We start from the raw sequence: 19,750 nt of genomic DNA, 5'->3' as shown, positions 1-19,750 counted from the left end.
CCTCATTTGTAAACTGTGGGTAATAATTTTTATAAGTCAGATGAGAAGACAATTTATGTCCAAACTGGAAATCCTTAATGTGCTGGAAAGGGGATACTATTAATAATTACGCTTCAGCAAGTGGCATAAACCAGGACCGCCCCAGGCAAACCCAGAACTATGGTCACCCTACTTATAGGTACTGATGAGGATTAAATGAGAAAATAAAAATAAAGCACTTAGCATAGAGCCTGATACACAGCAAGTGCTCAGTAAATACTAGCCACTACGTTTTTGTTATTGAATTGAGAAGTTCCACTGTTTTAGTTGACAATCTCCCATGTGATAGTGGGCTGACTTAAGAAGAGCTTAATTTCTTTCAAGGTGGAGAAAAACCTAACTGAAAGTCAAACAACCAGCCTCTCCAGAGGCGGAACAGTGTTGAAAGACACTGCAGAAATTCCTAGTGATAAGGATCCTGGAATGATAGTGAATGGCCTGTCAACAGTTTGTACGTTAGAAGCATGAAGCAGAGAATCAGAATTTTAATGATTTTATATACTATTTCTCAAAGGTTTTGATCTGAGGATCCTTTCACACTCTTAAAATTTTTTGAGGCCCACAAAGAGCTTTTGTTTATGTGAGTTGTACCTATTGATATTAAAAATAAAAGTGGAGAAAATTAAAAAGTATTCATCTGAAATGACAATAACCTCGTCATATATTAACACAACAAACACATTTAAATTAACTATCTTTACAAAACAAAACAAAACAAAACTGAGAGGATTATTGTTTTACCTTTCTGGAGATCTCTTTATCGACTGGTTTAATAGAACCAAAACTGATTCTCATTTCTGTCTTTTTATGCCATTTGTCGCAGTATGTTGTTTCAGTGAAAATATATGAACAAGATATGTCCTTGGAAAAGAGAGGGAGTATTTTAATACCCTTTCCAGATAATTGTGGTTATTCTTTGATATTACATCAAAACTCCACAGTAGTTTCTTAAAGGTTAGTTGTAAAGTGGAATCTCAAATCCTATCCCTGAATGTTTTGTACTGTTATATTAAAATCCCTCAGTCAGTCTTGCACTTTGAATGAATGTTTTACTCATGACTTTGTAACATCACCCATTACTCATATGGAAAATATCAGTTCATGGAGTTATGCAGATTTTCCAAATGTTTACACATTTCAGAAACCTAATACCTTAGAACATTCTAGAAAACAAATGAACACACAAGCACACATTCTATTAGCCACCAGAACGATGATGTCATCACATGTCATGTCGTCTCTGGAAAACTCCACCATACATTCATGAAAGAATTAGAATAAAAAAGACAAATCATATCTTATTATTAGGAAAAGTGTTCTGACTGCATGAGTTGCTGAATAGGTTTTAGTCTCAAGGCATACTTTAAGAACAGCTGATATGGTACGATATGACTGTTAGATAAAAAAAGCAAAAAACTTACCACCTGTTTTTTTTTCTTTTAAAATCAAGAGGCAATAAATTATAACACACAAACAGCAAAATACTAAAATATAGTCCCAACTGGCAATTTCAAACCTTTTTATATGAAGACAAGTAGACAAGCTTATAGAAACAGATGGCTTTTAATCTGAAGGTCTTTCTCATTTTTTGTTTTTGTCTTTTGTTTTTAGTTTGGAGTCTATTAATTATTAGTATTTCCATGTATGCAGGCAGGTACCTCTTAGGAGCTCAAAATGCTTCATTTCTTCCACTTCTTCCCATTGCTCCCAAGATAGAATCTTTACAGAAACATGTGGGCAGCAAATCCCACTAAAAATATTTTAGTACATCTTTTCTGTTTGCAACCTGGCCTGGAAGCTGCCCATGAATTATGGGTCAAGTTTTTGTACAAGTATAGATCACATTCTCACGTGAAATTGGTTATAGATTTGAGAAACTGCTAAATAAATCTCTTATCTTGCTCCCCTGCTCTGTTACTCCAGGCTTTTCAAAGTACGATGATAGTAGAGGTTAATCCTATTTTTTGGAAAAAACCACCTCCTACCTGGTCTTTAGCGGGCTATAACACCTTCACTCAGCATACTGCCAAGGAGGAATTTGTTTTAGGCACCCTGGCCCTTACTTTTCTATTCCGTTTTCCAGTGCCCTTACCACTTCCTTCTGGCTGCACAGTAGAGCCCACTGTGTGGCCCACCCAGGCTTACCTTCCTGGGCAATGCTTTGCCTCCTCCTTTATCCTTCAGCAAACACATACCCTTTGTATTCTTTCTTTCAGTAAAGTCTGATTTTAGCTTAGATTAGTCCAGTCTGAAATACAGTGTTAGTGGATGTCAAACCAATTAAAATATTTACACTAAGGTATGAATGATGGAAGCATACCAAGTGTTTGGGAACTAAGAACCAACTGATGATCTGAAAAAACAAACGTGTAAAGGGGTTACTACTTGTAGCCACTGAATGGACTGCTCAGCTTTTTTTCAAGTATATTAAAAGCCAATAACCCATTTAAATTTCAATCTAATTATCCTATGAGCCCAGTCTATAACTGAAAGGCAATTTGGGAAGGCAAGAAATGAGACATGAGGTCACCGAATGGCTACGTTTGGCAGCGCCATAGGTTTAGATATTAAGAAGAAAGTGGGTGAAGTGCCAAGAGGGCAGTCCTCATTTGAGCAAAATGTTTTGACTTCTAGCTGCTGGTAATAATTTTGGGATTTCCAGTAGTTCCTTTGGAAGTTTCATTTATTCCCCAAATCAATTCAAGGCTCTTTCTTTTTTAAAGTAAATTTCAGTGTTACCAAAGCTCAAGACTCTGATTCCCAAGTGTGCTTTTAGGTTAAGATGGGGCCTCCAACTTGGATGTTCGTAAGACAGTTTAAACCAACGCCACCTCTGCTCTCTTTTGCACGGTGCCCTCTCTTTTCCTGTCGCAGCTATTCCATCCCCGGGATTTGGCTGAGGGTACAAGATAGAATGACTACCCAGCCCAGAGGCTCCTAACGGCGTTACTAATGAGTCTCTAGATTCTTGCTGTCGCCGTGACCTTTCAACAGGCGGGCGGTGCAACACCGCGTTGGACGCAACAGGCACGACCGGCGTGCCATCACTGCGAGAGTCTCGAGCGACAGCAGTGGGCGGTACACGAAACCTCTCCTTTCTTTAACCCTTCTTCACACAGAGTCCCACCCTCACCGGAAGTGGAGCCGTTTCTACGTTACGCCACTTCCGGCCCGCACGCCCGTCTCCGGCGGGAGCGAGCACGCTGGTGCGCGGCAACTTTGTTCCCGCCTCCTTTGCCCCGACACCACTCACCTTCGGCTTTCTCGGAGCGTGACGTGCGTGCGCGTCCCCGGCCTTGCGTCAGGGCCGAGGGGAAAGGCCGAAAGAGCGAGGCGAGAAGGAGGGGTTGTGGAGGTTAGGGCCCAACCAGCAAGTCCCGTCGCCCTCCCTCCTCCTGACGAAGATCGGCGAGGGAAGGGGAGGAGCGAGCCGGGGCCGGCCGCGCACACCAGGAGCCTCCTCGTGGAGGGGGGGGGAGCGGAGGAAAAGGGAGCTCCGCCACCTCTGCTCGCGGCGGCGGCGAAGGAAGAAGAAAGTCAGGGCCCGAACCCACCGCCACAGGCTCAGAAACTCCCCCCCCCCCCCGCCCCTATCTCCCCGGAAACAGCCCCCCGCCCAGCCCCGCACACTCGCTGCCCCAACCGTGAGCCGCAGCCCGGTCGCCCCCGCCTCGCCCCGCCCCGCCGCCCGTCCCTGCGGGCGGCAGAGTGCGCGAGGCCCTAGGCCGGGAGTTGTTGTCAGGCCCAGGCCACTTCCGAGGCGCCCGCCGTGTGTCGCCGCCACCACAGGAGGACGACGTCGACGCTGAGGAGGCGGCGGCGGAGGCGTGTTGTTGTCTCGCCCACTCCCCTCCCCTGAACTCGCACCCAACGTCAGGGCGCGATGGAGTGAAGCGGAGACGAAGGTGGTACTTCCGCGTTGCGCTGCCCGAGCCGAGAGCGCGGCCGAGGCCGCTCCCCCACCCCCGGGGGCACTTGGAGGACTCCGGACTCCCCCGCAGGTCAGCGCCCGGCGCATCTGGTGTTTTTGCTGCTGAGGAGAGGACGACGAGCACGATCGCGAGCTCTGCCACCAGGATTCCTGCTTCCCTCAGGCCCGGAGGCCGCTGCATACCCCACTGTGACCTGGAACCCAGGGACCCGAGTCCTGACCCGGATTATCGTGGCGCGTCCCCTGGCCGGCCCTGGTGCTCGGTGTCCCTCCGCCGCCGCCGCAGTTCCCGTTTCCGGCGGGGGAGATGGCCAGGATCTGACCCGGGAGGAGGCCGCACCCGCGCCGCGCTCTGCGGCGGGCTCTAGGCGATGCCGAGCAGCTCGGACACGGCGCTGGGGGGAGGCGGGGGCCTGAGCTGGGCGGAGAAGAAGTTGGAGGAACGCCGCAAGCGGAGGCGATTCCTGTCCCCTCAGCAGCCGCCGCTGCTGTTGCCGCTCCTGCAGCCGCAGCTCCTGCAACCGCCGCCGCCCCCGCCGCCTCTGCTCTTCCTGGCTGCTCCCGGCACGGCCGCCGCCGCAGCCGCCGCCGCCGCGGCCTCCTCCTCTTGCTTCAGCCCGGGCCCCCCTCTGGAGGTCAAGCGGCTGGCGAGAGGCAAGAGGCGCGCAGGAGGGCGGCAGAAGCGGCGCCGCGGGCCCCGCGCCGGGCAGGAGGCGGAGAAGCGTCGGGTCTTCTCGCTGCCCCAGCCGCAGCAGGACGGCGGTGGCGGTGCTAGTAGCGGCGGGGGTGTGACCCCGCTGGTGGAATACGAGGATGTGAGCTCCCAGTCCGAGCAGGGGCTGCTGCTGGGGGGGGCCAGCGCGGCAACGGCGGCGACGGCTGCCGGGGGAACGGGGGGCAGCGGCGGGAGTCCGGCCTCCTCCTCCGGCACCCAGCGGCGCGGGGAGGGGTCGGAGCGCAGGCCCCGCCGGGACCGCCGCAGCAGCAGCGGCCGCAGCAAGGAGCGCCACCGCGAGCACCGGCGGCGGGACGGGCAGCGCGGCGGCAGCGAGGCCTCCAAGTCCCGCAGCCGCCACAGCCACAGCGGCGAGGAGCGGGCCGAGGCCGCTAAGAGCGGCAGCAGCAGCAGCAGCGGCGGCCGCCGGAAAAGCGCCTCGGCCACGTCTAGCAGCAGCAGTAGCCGCAAGGATCGAGACCTGAAGGCTCACCGGAGCCGGACTAAGTCGTCCAAGGAGCCGCCTTCGGCCTACAAGGAGCCGCCCAAGGCCTACCGGGAGGACAAGAGCGAGCCCAAGGCCTACAGGCGGCGGCAGCGGTCCCTGAGCCCGCTGGGAGGCCGGGACGACAGCCCGGTGTCCCACAGGGCCTCGCAGAGCCTGAGAAGCCGCAAGTCCCCCAGCCCGGCAGGAGGTGGCAGCAGCCCGTACTCTCGGCGGCTGCCACGCTCCCCGAGCCCCTACAGCCGCCGCCGCTCCCCCAGCTACAGCCGCCACAGCTCCTACGAGCGGGGCGGCGACGTGTCCCCGAGCCCCTACAGCAGCAGCAGCTGGCGCCGCTCCCGGAGCCCCTACAGCCCGGTGATCAGGTGAGTCCGCCGCCTGGTGCGCGCCGGTCCTCTGCAGCGCTGGCCAGATCTCCAGGGGGCAGGGAAAGTGGTGATTGGCCTCTTGGAGCCACTTAGCTCTACAACCGGCCCTAGAAAACCCATCTTCAGACTGGGCTTCAAGTCGGGAGAGGCGTTTTCGCGCGCCCACGACACCTTTTAGTGGGTTGGAGGGACAAAGCAACAGGTCCCGCAGTTTTTTTCTTCTCGCTCGTGCAGGGAAAATTTCTAAGAAAGAGTTCAAAGTTTTCAACTTGTTGCATTGATATATTCACAGATTTCCCTCAACTGCTCTTTGCTTTTCTAGCACAATTACTTTGGGTAAACCTAGACGTTTTAATTTGTCATCATTTTGAAAGCCCTATGAAGAGGTTTCATCGTTGGAGATTTAGGAACGGACTGCAGCTAGGGCCTAAATATTGTAGGAGAGAATCAGAATCACTTGCTGATGTCAGTTAGATGTACATTTCAGATGTTTCAGGTGATTAATACAACGACAGAAAAAGGTTTTCTGTAAAGTTTATTCTTTTAAGATGTAGAAGCCTTATAGTTCTAAATTCTCAAGACAAGGAAGATGCCCGATTTGTGATATTCTTGTGCGGAATGTTTTTTTAAGTGTTCAAAAGTAGAAAAAAAATGACAACATTGTGGTTTCTCTGTTGGTTTGTGATGACACCCAGTTGCTAATGACGTATAATTAATTGGTGTGACCAAGCAAATGGTCTGGTACATCCTTACACTATTACACTATTTACCATTACATTAAGTTACTGTTTACATTTACCATAAGTTAGCTATACTTTTATATATCAGGATCTTTGTTCAGGAATCTTTAAAAGGGGTAATTTAATCTAGTGAAATTGGAGTAAATCTTTTATGTAGTTGTTATACCTTGTTACGTAATTCTTCAGGAAAAGTGTGTGCATTGATATATGCATACCTGTGAAGCAAAGTGAATTAAAAATAACTTTTGAATATTTTGTAGGTTCTTAATTCCTTGAGCTGTCTGGAAATTCTAGGCCTTATATTTTAGGGTATTACAGAATGACGTTTGCATCTGTTATGCTTTTCCTATTGGCCTTAGTTTGCAGTAATGCCAAGTGGATGCTAAGAATCTCTAAGTAGAAATTATGTTGAATCTCAATTCATGTATCTGTAAAATTAGCAGATCTCTTTGAAGTGTCAGCCTAGTAAATATTTGTGAAGATGTGATTGGAGTAGAGATCTGGGTGTGAGTTTGTCTTTAAATGAAAACATCTGTGTACATGTGTTTCTTACAGTGTTCAAGTACACTTAAAATGCTAGTTGATGCCTTAATAAAGACTATTAACAGTGACCACTTAGCTTTTATATCTTGTAAGACTTTGCATTTTACTTTTAGTTAAAATATTTTAGGTTTGCCAAAAGGCTTGCTTTCTTTTCTTTTTCTTTTTTTTTTTTTTGCAGTTGACTGTTTTTGAAAACTGATTAGGTTAAGTTTCAGCGCTTTACATTGTAATTTTTAAGCGTATGATGCAATATAAGAGTAGATTTATGTGTTTGTTTGGTTTTTTAGTTGCTGGTTACTTTAGCAAGGCCCTGCACTATGGTGCTGTGTATTTTATATATATTGTAGAGTAGTGGTATGTATGATTAGGATTATTCATCTTTATTAGCAAATATTTATTAAGCACATTATATGCCAGTTACTGTTCTAGGGACTGGAATAGATTGGTGAAGGGAGATGAGGTCCTTGCCCTCATGAAGCTTGCATTCTAGAGAGCCATTCATTGCTGAATCTTTTCATGGTGTTTATACTGACCACCAGTATTTCTAATGGATTGGATTTGGAAGAGGCTTTAGAGTATCTTGGCCAACATTCCTGACAGCTGTCCATTTGCATTTGGTGTGTGCCTGAAACATCCAGACCTGGGAAAACATTATTTTGAGATGGCCTGTTCCATTAGATTTGGGACTTGAATTCTAGTCCTGACTTAGCAAGACCCTCTCTTAAAGGCTCCCATTTCTGAACTGTAATGGGAAAATGCTTGTGATTTTTGGATTATTTCAAGGATTAAGTGAAAATTTGTGTTTTGTAAAGTATAGAAATACTATAGATTATGATAGAAGTGTAATGTTGACTTATGATTGCGTAGTTTGAATTATTAGAATTCTTCACATTGAAACAGAAATCTATCTCCATATAACTTTCTACCCATTGCTTCAAGTTTATCCCTTTGGAATGATACAGAGCAAACCTGTATGCCACCTCTTTAAAATGTAAAGACACTTCCTATGTCTTCTTTTCTTCTCTAGGGCCAAGAACTTCATTTTTCGTGAGGTGTGGTTTTTAAAGATTTTTAAATATAACAAATGTGTTATAACTGTTTAGGAAATTGAACTTGTCCAGTTTAATGCTAAAAGTTTTATTTACTTTCAGAATTTAGTAATGTCTTAAGTGTCTCATGTTGTTTAATGAATAGACTGCTAGATCGTGAGCCTTGTGAAGGCAGCTATCCTGTCATGCCCACCACTGTATTCCTGGTGTTCAGCATGGCATCTGGCGCATGTAGTCTCCTAATAATTGTTGAATGGGTAAATGAAGGGATGATGGAGTTTATGGAGCATGTGAAATATTAGAGTGGGGCTGGATTGCATAAGTATTTAATAGAGACCATGTGCTATGCTATGAGAAATATCAGTGAGATCTTTTACCAGTCCACATGGACCTAATGTATTCATAAATTGTCAGTGTAATATTTTAAGGAAATGCATGCACATTGAAAATGGTATTGAAACCATGGTATGAAGTTTTTTCTTGGTGTTAATTCCTAGAATAAATCCTCTCCATTCTAGTGACTTCTAAATCACAGTTTTCTCTAGGCCTTCATCTGAATTTTCAGTCCTCTCCTCCTGCTTTTCTTTTCATCAGTCCCTCCTTAGCTTTACGTTTTCTCTGTGTAACCAGTTTACCATATTTTCTTTACTGCTTGACTATCGGGCTGTGGGAAGTCACATAATTTTGCTGACTGGCCCTATAGTAAGTGTGAGAGTGTACTGAAGAGAGAGCTGTTTAATAAAGGGAGGGAATGGTACTGAGATTTGGATTTTACTATATGCCAGGCATTGGTAAGTACTTACCATACATTCACCCTCAAATCCCCTAAGATACACTTCTATTGATAGACTGGGAAACTGAAGCTATAAAAAGTTAAGTCAGCTTGGATTCAAACCCAGGGCTGACTGAAGTATGTGTTCTTGATATTAAGTATTGGTATTGTCATGCATTAAAGGGAGCTGGCTTTCAAGGGAGCTGACCGTCTCATGTGATAATCTGTTTTGCTGAAATTCATCTCCCTGTTTGGTTATTTATTGATTTTTTTTTCCTGGCCATCTTTGCAGCATTTTGAAAATTTTAAAAAAGAAATTCTTCTCTAAAGATTGTTTCAGCTCATTTGGTCTTTATTAACTTGTAGTTTTTATGAATATGAGTCTAAGAACAATTCCTTGAAGGCTTTAATTATACTTAGTTATTGACAGTTGTTTTGTAATGGAATGTCTTGATCTGAAGTCACTCAAGTCTCATCAGTTACAACCAGTATAATAAATTGTTATATATACTGTAATTGGTTCTGTGTCTGAAATTGTGGAAGTTCTATTCTAAATGGAGCAAAAGCCTCCATTACAGAGACCCTGAAAATCTAAAGATGGGTGGACCCTAGGTGTAAATCAGTGAAGTTATTAGTATTTACTTGCATATGATGTGGGATACCTCTGTCATGATTTATTTAGTGTATTGTCTTAAAATCTGTGTTCAAAAATATGTAAAATAAAACCACTCCGGGATAATGAAAAAGCTCCTATTAACCGATAATGCTACTGATTTGGTTTGTACTTACTAGAATGGTAGTATCCTTAGATGAATGTAATTCTTAAAATGCTTTTTAAAAGTGTTGAGTGTATAGGATACTAGAATAAAGGATACTAGAATAAATGAAGAAATACACAGAAGGAATGGAAATTTAGGTGAAGTGTCTTAAGTGTCCAAACCTGTAGTTACTTATTTCACGTTCAAAGTAGGCTTGTGTTTTGCTTCTTCTCTGACCAAACTTTACCCAGCATTTATATCTATGTAGTCCTTATCACATGTATATTTTTTAAGTTTATTTATTTTTGAGAGGCAGCACAGGTGAGGGAGGGGCAGAGAGAGAGGGAGACAGAGAATCCCAACAGGCTCTGCACTGTCAGTATAGAGCCCAACATGGGTCTCGAACCAACAAACTGTGACACTCTGACCTGAGCCGAATATCAAGACGCTGCTCAACTGACTGAGGCACCGAGGTGCCCTGCCCCATTTATCATATATTTGTTCTAACACTGGTATTTCTCCCGTTTTCATTTTCATTCAGCACCTTAGTTCAGGCCCTAGTTTTCACTCAGACTTCCTGTTATCATTCTTTTCTTCTCTCTTCCATTCCTTTCTTCCCACTTCATTCTTTATCAGGAGAATTTTCTTTTTTAATTTCTTTTAACATTTATTCATTTTTGAGAAACAGAGCATGAGTGGGGAAGGGGCAGAGAGAGAGAGGGAGACACAGAATCTGAAGCAGGCTCCAGGCTCTGAGCTGTCAGCACAGAGCCCGACATGGGGCTCGAACCCACGAACCGTGATATCGTGACCTGAGCCGAAGTTGGACGCTCAACCGACTGAGCCACCCAGGCGCCCCATCAGGAGAATTTTCTTAAAGTCTTGGTTAGATTGTGTCACTTCCATTTTATAGAATTAAGTCCAGACTTTTCAGTGGATTTTCAGGTAATACCTTTTATGATCAGGCCCCATTCTATCAGAATTCTATTTCCAGAGGCCCTTTTATTTCTCTGTATTCTTGCTCTTGCTGTTCTTTCACCTTGAAATGCCCCTGTTTTTCCCTCTTCTCTGCTTCCGGCTTTGCATTCAAATCCTAGCTCCAGTTGAACCATGTTGAGGTCTTGCTCCATTCATCTAGAAAAAGTTAATTCTTATATTACTGCAGCACTTTGCTTTATCTTTGTTATAGAGCTTCAGAAAATTCTATTTAATATTCTAATTATTTGGCTGCGTACATTTGTGTTTTCTCTCTAAGATTGTAACCTCCTAGAGGATAAATTTTAAAGTGTATTGATTAGTGGTTGAGTTAGTTTAGATAGCATTTTTTCACCATAGATTAATGAAAATCAGCGTTTGTGCAGAATCCAGTTGTGTCTCTAAACTTGGAATTTTGGGGATGCGTGGGTGGCTCGTTCTGTTAAGCATCCATTCTGGATTTTGGTTCAGGTCATGATCCCACAAGCCCTGCGTCTGGGTTCCATGCTGAGCATGAAGCCTGCTTGTAATTCTCTCTCCCTTTCTTTGCCCCTCTCCCATTTGCGTTCTCTGTCTCTCTCAAAATAAATAAGTAAAAATTTAAAAAAAAATACTTGCTATTTTGGTTCACATATACTCTAGGATAGATGAAGTAATTATTTTATTTTGTAAGGAGAAAAGCTAAGAACTTCTTTTTCTAGCTGCTTCTTTACTGGCATGAGTTGAAGATGCTGGGACTCGTTTTCTGTGTGAGTAGAATAAATTCAGACCTAGTGTTTATATTTGCACTCTGGTACTAATCAAGATAAGTGATATGCTATTCTTGGTGAAAATTTTCTGAACAAGTTGACTGTATGTCAAGCTTTATTTCCTAACTGAAAAATTGTAGCTGTTTCTGAAAAATAAGTTGAAAATTAATATTGCTTAATATTTATATTTTAGATCATTTTAATCTGTTGTTTTACACTTTCTCTATGAATATCACTTAATTTTTTTTTTAATTTATTCATTTACTTTGAGAGAGAGAATGAGAGAGAATTCCAGGCAGACTTCACACTGCTGGCCAGAGCTGGACGTGGGAGTCTTGAACCCACGAACCAACCACGAGATCACGACCTGAGGTGAAGTCTAGAGTCAGACATTCAACCGACTGAGCCACCCAGGCACCCCTCATTTAAATTTTTATTGCTGTTATTTTGGTTTTGGTTGGCTTTGTTTCATAGCTAGATATTTATATGCTTTTAAGTGGATGTCAAAAACAAAAGTATCAAGCTAGAATCAGAAGTACTACTTGTTTGCAGTGATTTTTGTTACTTGAATTTCTACATATGTAAATCGTGAGAGAATCTAGTTTGCTTAATGTATTTGGAAAACAAAATGAATGTACAGAATAAAATCTAGGTTAGAAACTGGAATTTATTTATTTTTAAAGTTTTAATTTAAATTCCAGTTAGTTGATGTACAGTGTAATATTAGTTTCACGTGTGCAATATAGTGATTCATCACTTCCGTACAACACCGGGCGCTCATGACAAGTACACTCCTTAATCCCCATCACCTATTTCAAAACCCATTCCTTCATCCCTTTGTCTCTGGTAACCATCAGTTTGTTCTCTATAGTTAAGAGTCTGTTTCTTGGTTTGTCTTGCTCTTTTTTTCCCCTTTGCTCATGTAAAAACTGGAGTTTATAAAAAAGAAATGAAAAAGGTAGTGAGAGGAACTGAAAACTGAAAGTAGTTAATGGGCCGCATGCCTCCCCACTTTTGTTACTGCATTTTCAGTTGCACAGAGGCACTTTCACTGAGATATGTTATTGATTCTCCAAACTTACTTTATTTAATATTAAGTTAATTATTTCACCATTCTTAAAATCATTTCTTCTTCTGATGCTACTCTTCAGTATTTTTCACCTGTTTACAAAGATTCTAGAGAATCATGGTTTTTCGGTTACTACAGAACAGTGTGAGAGATTAAAAGTCCTTCTGAATCCAACCACCTGAGATGATCATCTTTGACATTTCTGAATAACATTCTTCTAGACTTCTCTCTGCATAATATATGGGACTTATGCATATATGCAAAGCATAGAGACAAAAGATTTTATATAAATCTTAAGAATTATGGGAATATACTACAATGCTGTTTTGTACATTGTACTCTGTAGTATGGTCTTTTTATTGGCTTTTGTTGTTGTATGGATGTACTGTAACTTATTTGGCCAACTCCATTTTGCTAGAATCTTAGTTTTTTATTTTTGACATGTGTATGTATTTGTTGCAGATATTTTGTATGTGCATTTGTCCCGTTAAATCCCATATATTGGACTTTTCAGAGGTAAAATTGTTGGGTCAGAAATGGTACTCATATTTGTAATTTTGATACACTGTCATATTGTCCTGCAGAAGGCTCTTACCGTTTTTTATTTCCCAACAATGTGCCACTGCTCATTTCCTCAGCCCTATCATCACTCGGAGTTGTCAGATACGCCATTATTTTTTTATTTGCTTTTCTTTAATATCTAATAAGACTGACTTTATTTTCATCTATTTATTGAGTGTTTTAGTTTCTTGATTTATTCTCTTTGTTGTTTTTCTTATTAATTTGTAAGCTTTTTTGTGTATTAGGGGTATTAACTTTCTGTGGCCTAGCAACTATTTTTCATGGGTTTGTTTTTTGTTTTTTTTTTAACGTTGTTTATATAATGTTTTGTTTTAAGAAGTGCTATGCATGTATTCATGGTTTGGTTTTTTTTTTAATATATGAAATTTATTGTCAAATTGGTTTCCATACAACACCCAGTGGTCATCCCAACAGATGCCCTCCTCAATATCCATCACCCACCCTCCCCTCCCTCCCACCCCCCATGTATTCATGTGTTTTAAGTGACAGTTTCTCCAAGGCACCTAGGTCCAAAACTGCAGTAATACTTCACTTGCCTCTTGTTCTTCCCCAGTTCTAGTGAATTGCTTGTTCTGTTGGTCCTTTTGCAGTGGTCTTTAGTCTATCTGTTCTTACTTTGGTTTTGGAATTCCTTACTTTACGCTTTTATTGTGGGGTTTGCTTGCTTTGGGTTTTTCCTCTTAGACACTTTCCTGTTTTCTGCGTTCAAATTAATCTTAAAATACCATTTTGATTCTGTCATGTTTCTCTGAAGCATACTTACCGAATCAAATTCTTGAACTGGGCATTTATGATTCCTTACCTCAGACCGACCCACACTACCTTTATTTATATATGCTGATCACAATGCAAGCTGGACTCTTTACTATGTTAAAAACATGGAATTGCAGGTGCCCTACACTTTAGTTTATGCCCTTCTCTCAGTTGGCTAATCCTCCTTGTCCATTCTTCCAGCCATAGTTGAGGTGTCCTCTTCATTAATGTCATCTAGAAGTGACCTCTCACATCCAGGCTTGAATTAATTTGAGATGTCCCCTCCCACCCAGGTATACTGGACATATTTCATTCATTCATTAAAAAAAAAGTCAGTTTTATTAAGGTATAATTTGCATACAGTATAATTTCCCAATTTATGTATAAAATTAAATGCTTTTGACAAATAGATATACTTGTGTATCTTCTACACAATCATGATAAAGAACATTTCTATTACCCCAAAAACTTCCCTGTGCCCCTTTGTAGTTTGTCCCCTGTTCTGCATGTGGTCCTTGGCAACTGCTAATCTGCTTTTTGTCACATTAATTTTATCTTTCTTGAACTTCATATCAGTAGAATTATATGGTATGTAATCTTTGGTGTCTGCCATTCACTTAGCATGCTTTTGAAATTCATTGTTGTTGATGTGCATTTGAGTGATTTTTTTTTTTAATTTTTTAATGTTTATTTATTTTTTGAGAGAGAGACAGAGACAGAGCATGATGGGGAGAGGGGCAGAGAGAGAGGGAGACACCGAATCCCAAGCAGTCTCCAGGCTCCAGGCTCTGAGCTGTCAGCACAGAGCCCAATGTGGGGCTCGAACTCACAAACCGCAAGATGACCTGAGCTGAAGTTGGATGCTTAACCGACTGAGCCACCCAGGTGCCCCAGTGGTTTGTTTCTTTTTATTGTTTAGTAGTATTCCATTTACATCTACAGTCGGTGGATATACCATAATTTGCTTGTCCATTCACCCAGTTGATGAGCATTTAAGTTTCCAGTGTTTGGCTATTATGAGCAAAGGTGCTGTGAACATTTGAATAGTTTTTTTCTCTTTGCATATCTCATGAATAAATTTGGAGTGGGATTGCTATGTTGTATAGGAAGTGAGTTTTTGACTTTATAAGCAGCCTCTTTTCCAAAATGGTTGTACCATTTTTCATTCTAGTCAGTAATGTATGACCATTCTGGTAGCTTCAAATCCTGACTTGTTTTTATCAGTCTTTGTTCTTAGCTATTCTGGTGGACGTGTAATGGTACATCATTGTGCTTTTATTTGCAATTCTGTAATGACTAATAATGTTAAGCATCTTTCCATATGCTTATTTGCTCTTCATATCTTTTGTGAAGTGTCTTAAAATGTTTTGTCCATATTTTTTATGAATTGGGCTATTTGCTTTATTGAATTGTGAGAGTTCTGTACATATTATAGTTATAAGCTTTGTCAGTTTGTAAATGAGTATTCCTGTTCTGTGGCTTGCCTTTCCTTAACAGTAGTTTTGAAAAGCAGAATTTGATGAAATCTAATTTAGCAAATCTGAGTCTAACTTATGGTCACAAAGACTTTCTCTTTGGTTTTATAATGTACCACTTTAGTTTATCACAGGCTACCTTCATGTATAATATAATATTGCAAGAGTATGCTTCTATTTCCTCCTTCTCTTCTTATGTACTATTCTTGTCATATGTGTTATTTCTACAGAAGTATGACTTATGTACGTTGTTTATAGACATGAAATTAAAAAAATGAGAAAAAAATTTATATCTAATATATACCTCTTTTTTTTTTTTTGAGAGAGAGGGTGCAAGTGAGTGAAGGGTAGAGAGAGAAAGAGGAAGAATCCCACGAGGGGCAGAGAGAAAGAGAGAAGCGGTGTTCACCTGGGACTTGTGTTTAACCCAAAGCAGGGCTGGCGCTCACCTGATGTGGGACTCGAACTCACAAACTGTGAGATAATGACCTGAGCCAAAGTCAGCTGCTTAATGACTGAGCCACGAAGCCACCCCTTAATGTACCTTTTGAAACACTTCTGATGCCTTTGTGTAGATCCAAGTTTTGAGGTAGTATTTTGCTGTAGGGAGAGAAATAGCTTTTAGCCTTTATTTTTTTTTAAAGTAGGCTCCACACTGGGTATGGAACCCAACGCAGAGCTTAAACTCTTAAACTCATGACCCTGAGATCAAGACCTGAGCCGAGATCAAGATTCAGATGCTTAACCCAGACACCCCTTTCAGCATTTCTTACCAATGCCACTCTGCTGTCTTGTTTGTCTGAAAAAGTCTCTATTTTGAAAGATATTTTTGCTGGGTATGGAATTCTACATGGACTTTCCTCCCCCGCCCCCCCCCCCCCCTTTGTTACTTTAAGTTATTCCACTTCTGGCTTGGGTAGTTTGACAAGAATTTACATAATATTTTGTTTTTGCTTCAGTCACTGGATTGTAAGTCTCATGAGGTTCTTTTTTAATCTTACTGTCTCTTAAGCACCTACCACAGCACATGATAGGAAATAGATACCTAACAAATGATGTTAAATTGGTTTGGATAAGAAAATATCCAGCACCTCAGAATTTGAAAAAAAAATCCTTTTAATATTAATAGAGTCTAATATTGATTTATGAATAAATCAATAATGGCTAGAGCTGGACCTATCAAAAATATGTGCCTTTGTGCAAATCAAGTATTAAGCTTTCCCTCTACTTTTCTCACCATCTTTCCTTTTTCTGTCTTCAAAAACATATCTCAGGGCATGGTTCAGTGAAACATGAAGACAAACACAGTTTATGTGCTCAGTGGACTAGAACTTGTTTGCCTGAGCAAATCCACAAAAAGTCAGTCATGTGTCTTTAATCTTCTTAACTTTTAGTGTTTCATAAGGAACATGAAAGGAAGTATACTTTTCAAATAAACACAAAACATTTCAGTTTTATATTAAATTTTTCTAGTTTTTAAAATAACATCTTTTTTGAGATATTATTCACCTACCATGCAATTTACTCTAATTTTAACTGATACAGACAGTGGCCTTTAGTATAGTCACAGAGTTGTGCAGCCATCACCACTAATTTTAGAACATTTTAATCACTCCAAAAAGAAACTCAGTGCCTGTTAGTAGTCAGTCTCCATTCTCACCTCCCCACATCTTTGGCAACTACCAATATACTTCTTATCTCTTTGGATTTGCCTATTTTGGACATTTCATATAAATGGCATCATATGATTCACGGTTTTTTATGACTGCTTTCATTTGAGCTTAATGTTTTTAAGGTTCATCTATGTTGTAGCATGTGTCATCAGTATTTCATTTCTTTTTAGGGAAAAATAGTGTACCATTGTATGAATATACCACATTTTGTTGTCAGTTGATGGACATTTGGGTTGTTTTCAGTTTTTGGCTATTATGAATTATGCTTCTATGAACATTTGTGTTTAGTTTCTTGTTTTCGTTTGTGTTTAGTTTTTGCATGAGATTTTTTTTGCATGAGGTATGTTTTTATTTCTTTTCTTCCTTTTTTTTTTTTTAATGTTTGTTTATTTTTGAGAGAGAGAGAGAGAGAGCAAGCAGGGGAGGGGCAGAGAGGGAGACACAGAATCGGAGGCAGGCTCTAGGCTCTGAGCTGTCAGCACAGAGCCTGAACTCATGAACTCATGAACTGCAGGATCATGACCTGAGCTGAAGTCAGACACTTAACCGACTGAGCTACCCACGTGCCCCTGTTTTATTTCTCTTGGATATATATATACCTAGGAGTGGAATTTCTGGGTCATGTGGTAATTCTGTTTAACATCTTAAGGAACTGCCAATCTCTTTTCCAAAGTGGCTGCATCATTTTTTATATTCCAACCAGCTATATATGAGGGTTTCAATTTCTGCATATCCTTGACAATAGTTGTCTGTTTTTATTACATCTGTCCTGGTATCTCGTTGTACTTTTGATTTGCATTTCTTTAGTGACTAATGATGTTGAACAGCTTTTCATATGTTTATTGGCCATTTGTATATCTTTTTGGGAGAAATGTTTATTCATATCCTTCACCTATTTTAAAATTGGGTTTTCTTCTTATTGTTGAATGTCTTGAATTCTTTATATATTCTAGGTACTAATATGACTATGACATTTCTTCTAGAAAGAAGAACTCTTGTATTCACGAGAGTTCATTTTAATTTAGTGCAAAATAATGGACTCTCCCTGGGTAACTTGTTTGTAACCGCTTAGGCCATTCTCACAGTGTAAACTTTGGACAAGTCACTTAGCTTTTGAGTCATTGTCTATGGACTCATAAGAAGAAAAAAGAGAATTCCTAGGGCGAGGTGTTAACAGAACAACCAAAAGACTACTGTCTGGTTGGCAGACCTTCTACCTTGGGTTGACTGGGTAAATATCCGCTATAAAGGAAAAAGCAAGGACTAGAAATTATATAGATGTGGATTTAGGTACTAATTCTGTTGCTTTCATAGCAGAGCAATATCAAGCAATTCAATTTTTGAGCTCTGGTCTTTCTACTTTGTAAAATGGGAGGTATAATGCCTACCTAGTAAAAAAAAGAAAAATAAAACAACAAAACTGGAAACAACCCAAGTACAATGACTAGGAGCAATTAAATTGTGCTACAGATACATGATTTGCATTTTTCCCCCATTGTATCACTTTGTTGACATCCATTAATGCACATTAGTTTTTAATTTTGATGAAGTCCTGTTTATTTTTTCTTTTGTTGCTTGTGCTTTGATGTTGTATCTAAGAAGTCTTTGCCTAATTGAACATCACAAAGATTTATTCCTATATTTTCTTCTAAGAGTTTTATAGTTTTAGCTTTTACATCTTGATCTTTGATCTATTTTGGATTAATTTTTGTGTATGGTGAGAGAAAGAAGTCCACCCTTATTCTATTGTGTGGAAAACCAGTTGTGCCAGCACTATTTATTTAAAAGGCTATGTATTTTTTTCGCCATTGAATTGTATTGGCACCCTTGTTGAAAATCCACTTACTATAAATGAGAGGGTTTATATATGGACTGTCAGCTCTAGTCCATTGATTTTACATGTCCATCTTTAGCCAGTACCATACAGTTTTGATTATTCTAATCTTGTAGTAGTTTTTGAAATTAGGAAGTGCTTGATTCTAATTTTGCAGTGATTTTTGAAATCAGGAAGTGCAAGTCCTTCAGCTTTACTCTTTTACATTGCTTTGACCTTTCCCCCTCTTTTTTGGAGGAGGAGAGGGGTCCTTTGCATTTCCACATGAATTTTAGGTTTACCTGGCCAAAAGGCAGCTTGGATTTTCATAGGGATTGCACTGAATCTGGAGATCAATTTGAGAGTATTGCCATCTTAATGGTAAGTCATAAAATATATGAGTATGGAATGTCTTTGCATTTATTTATGTCCCTTCAATATTTTCAGTGGTATGTTGAAGTTTTCAGGGAATAATCCTTGAACTTTTTTTTGTTAGATTTATTCCTACTTTTTCAGTGTAATGGGAGTTGTTTTTGTAATTTCATTTAATTGTTCATTGCTAGTGTCTGGACCTACAATAGATTTTTCTACATTGATCATGTATCCTGCCATCTTGCTTGCTTATTAGTTCTAATAGTTTTTAGTAGATTTCTTAGGATTTTCTGTATACAAGATTATGTCATTTGCAAATGGATACAGTCTGGATTCCTTTTACTTATTTTTTCTTGCTCAGTTGCAATGGCTAGAATCTCAAGTACAATGTTTTGTGGGTTTTAATTTATTTATTTAATGTTAATTTATTTTTGAGACAGAGACAGAGTGTGAGCAGGGGAGGGGCAGAGAGAGAGGGAGACACAGAATCTGCAACGGGCTCCAGGCTCTGAGCTGTCAGCACAGAGCCCGATGTGGGGCTTGAACCCACGAAACGTGAGATCATGACCTGAGCTGAAGTCGGACGCTTAACCGACTGAGCCACCCAGGCGCTCCCCAAGTACAATGTTTATTAGAAGTGGTAAAATGAGACTTCCTTGTGTTGATCCTGATGATCCTATAGGAAAAGTATTTTAGTCTTTTTCCACAAAATGATGTTAGCTATGAATTTTTCATAAATCCTACTTTTATTTTTTGGTTAAAGTTGTTTCCCTTGGGGTCTAATTTTTGGTGTCAGAAAAATTCTAGATGCCTTGCTTGACCCTTACATATGAGCCTGTGTAATTATTTATTACTCTTACAGAGTCCAG

General features: G+C 40.9%; 1 protein-coding gene across 2 annotated transcripts in view; it reads left to right on the top strand.

Annotated features, from left to right (window-relative positions):
• The first annotated feature begins 4,341 nt into the window (after window positions 1-4,341).
• Window positions 4,342-19,750, top strand: part of CDK13 (cyclin dependent kinase 13) — a 122,076-nt gene continuing 106,667 nt past the window's right edge. For both annotated transcript variants that reach the window (XM_019451096.2, XM_019451093.2), the window contains exon 1: window positions 4,342-5,555. In XM_019451096.2, coding sequence (XP_019306641.2) covers window positions 4,342-5,555 — 1,214 coding nt within the window. The remainder of the gene's footprint in view (window positions 5,556-19,750) is intronic.

Source organism: Panthera pardus, unplaced genomic scaffold (assembly GCF_024362965.1).
Source record: "Panthera pardus isolate Hobbes unplaced genomic scaffold, ASM2436296v1 HiC_scaffold_8, whole genome shotgun sequence".
Lineage (NCBI taxonomy): Eukaryota > Metazoa > Chordata > Mammalia > Carnivora > Felidae > Panthera > Panthera pardus.
The sequence above is the reverse complement of the archived record's forward strand: the minus strand, read 5'-3'. Positions and strand labels throughout refer to the sequence as shown.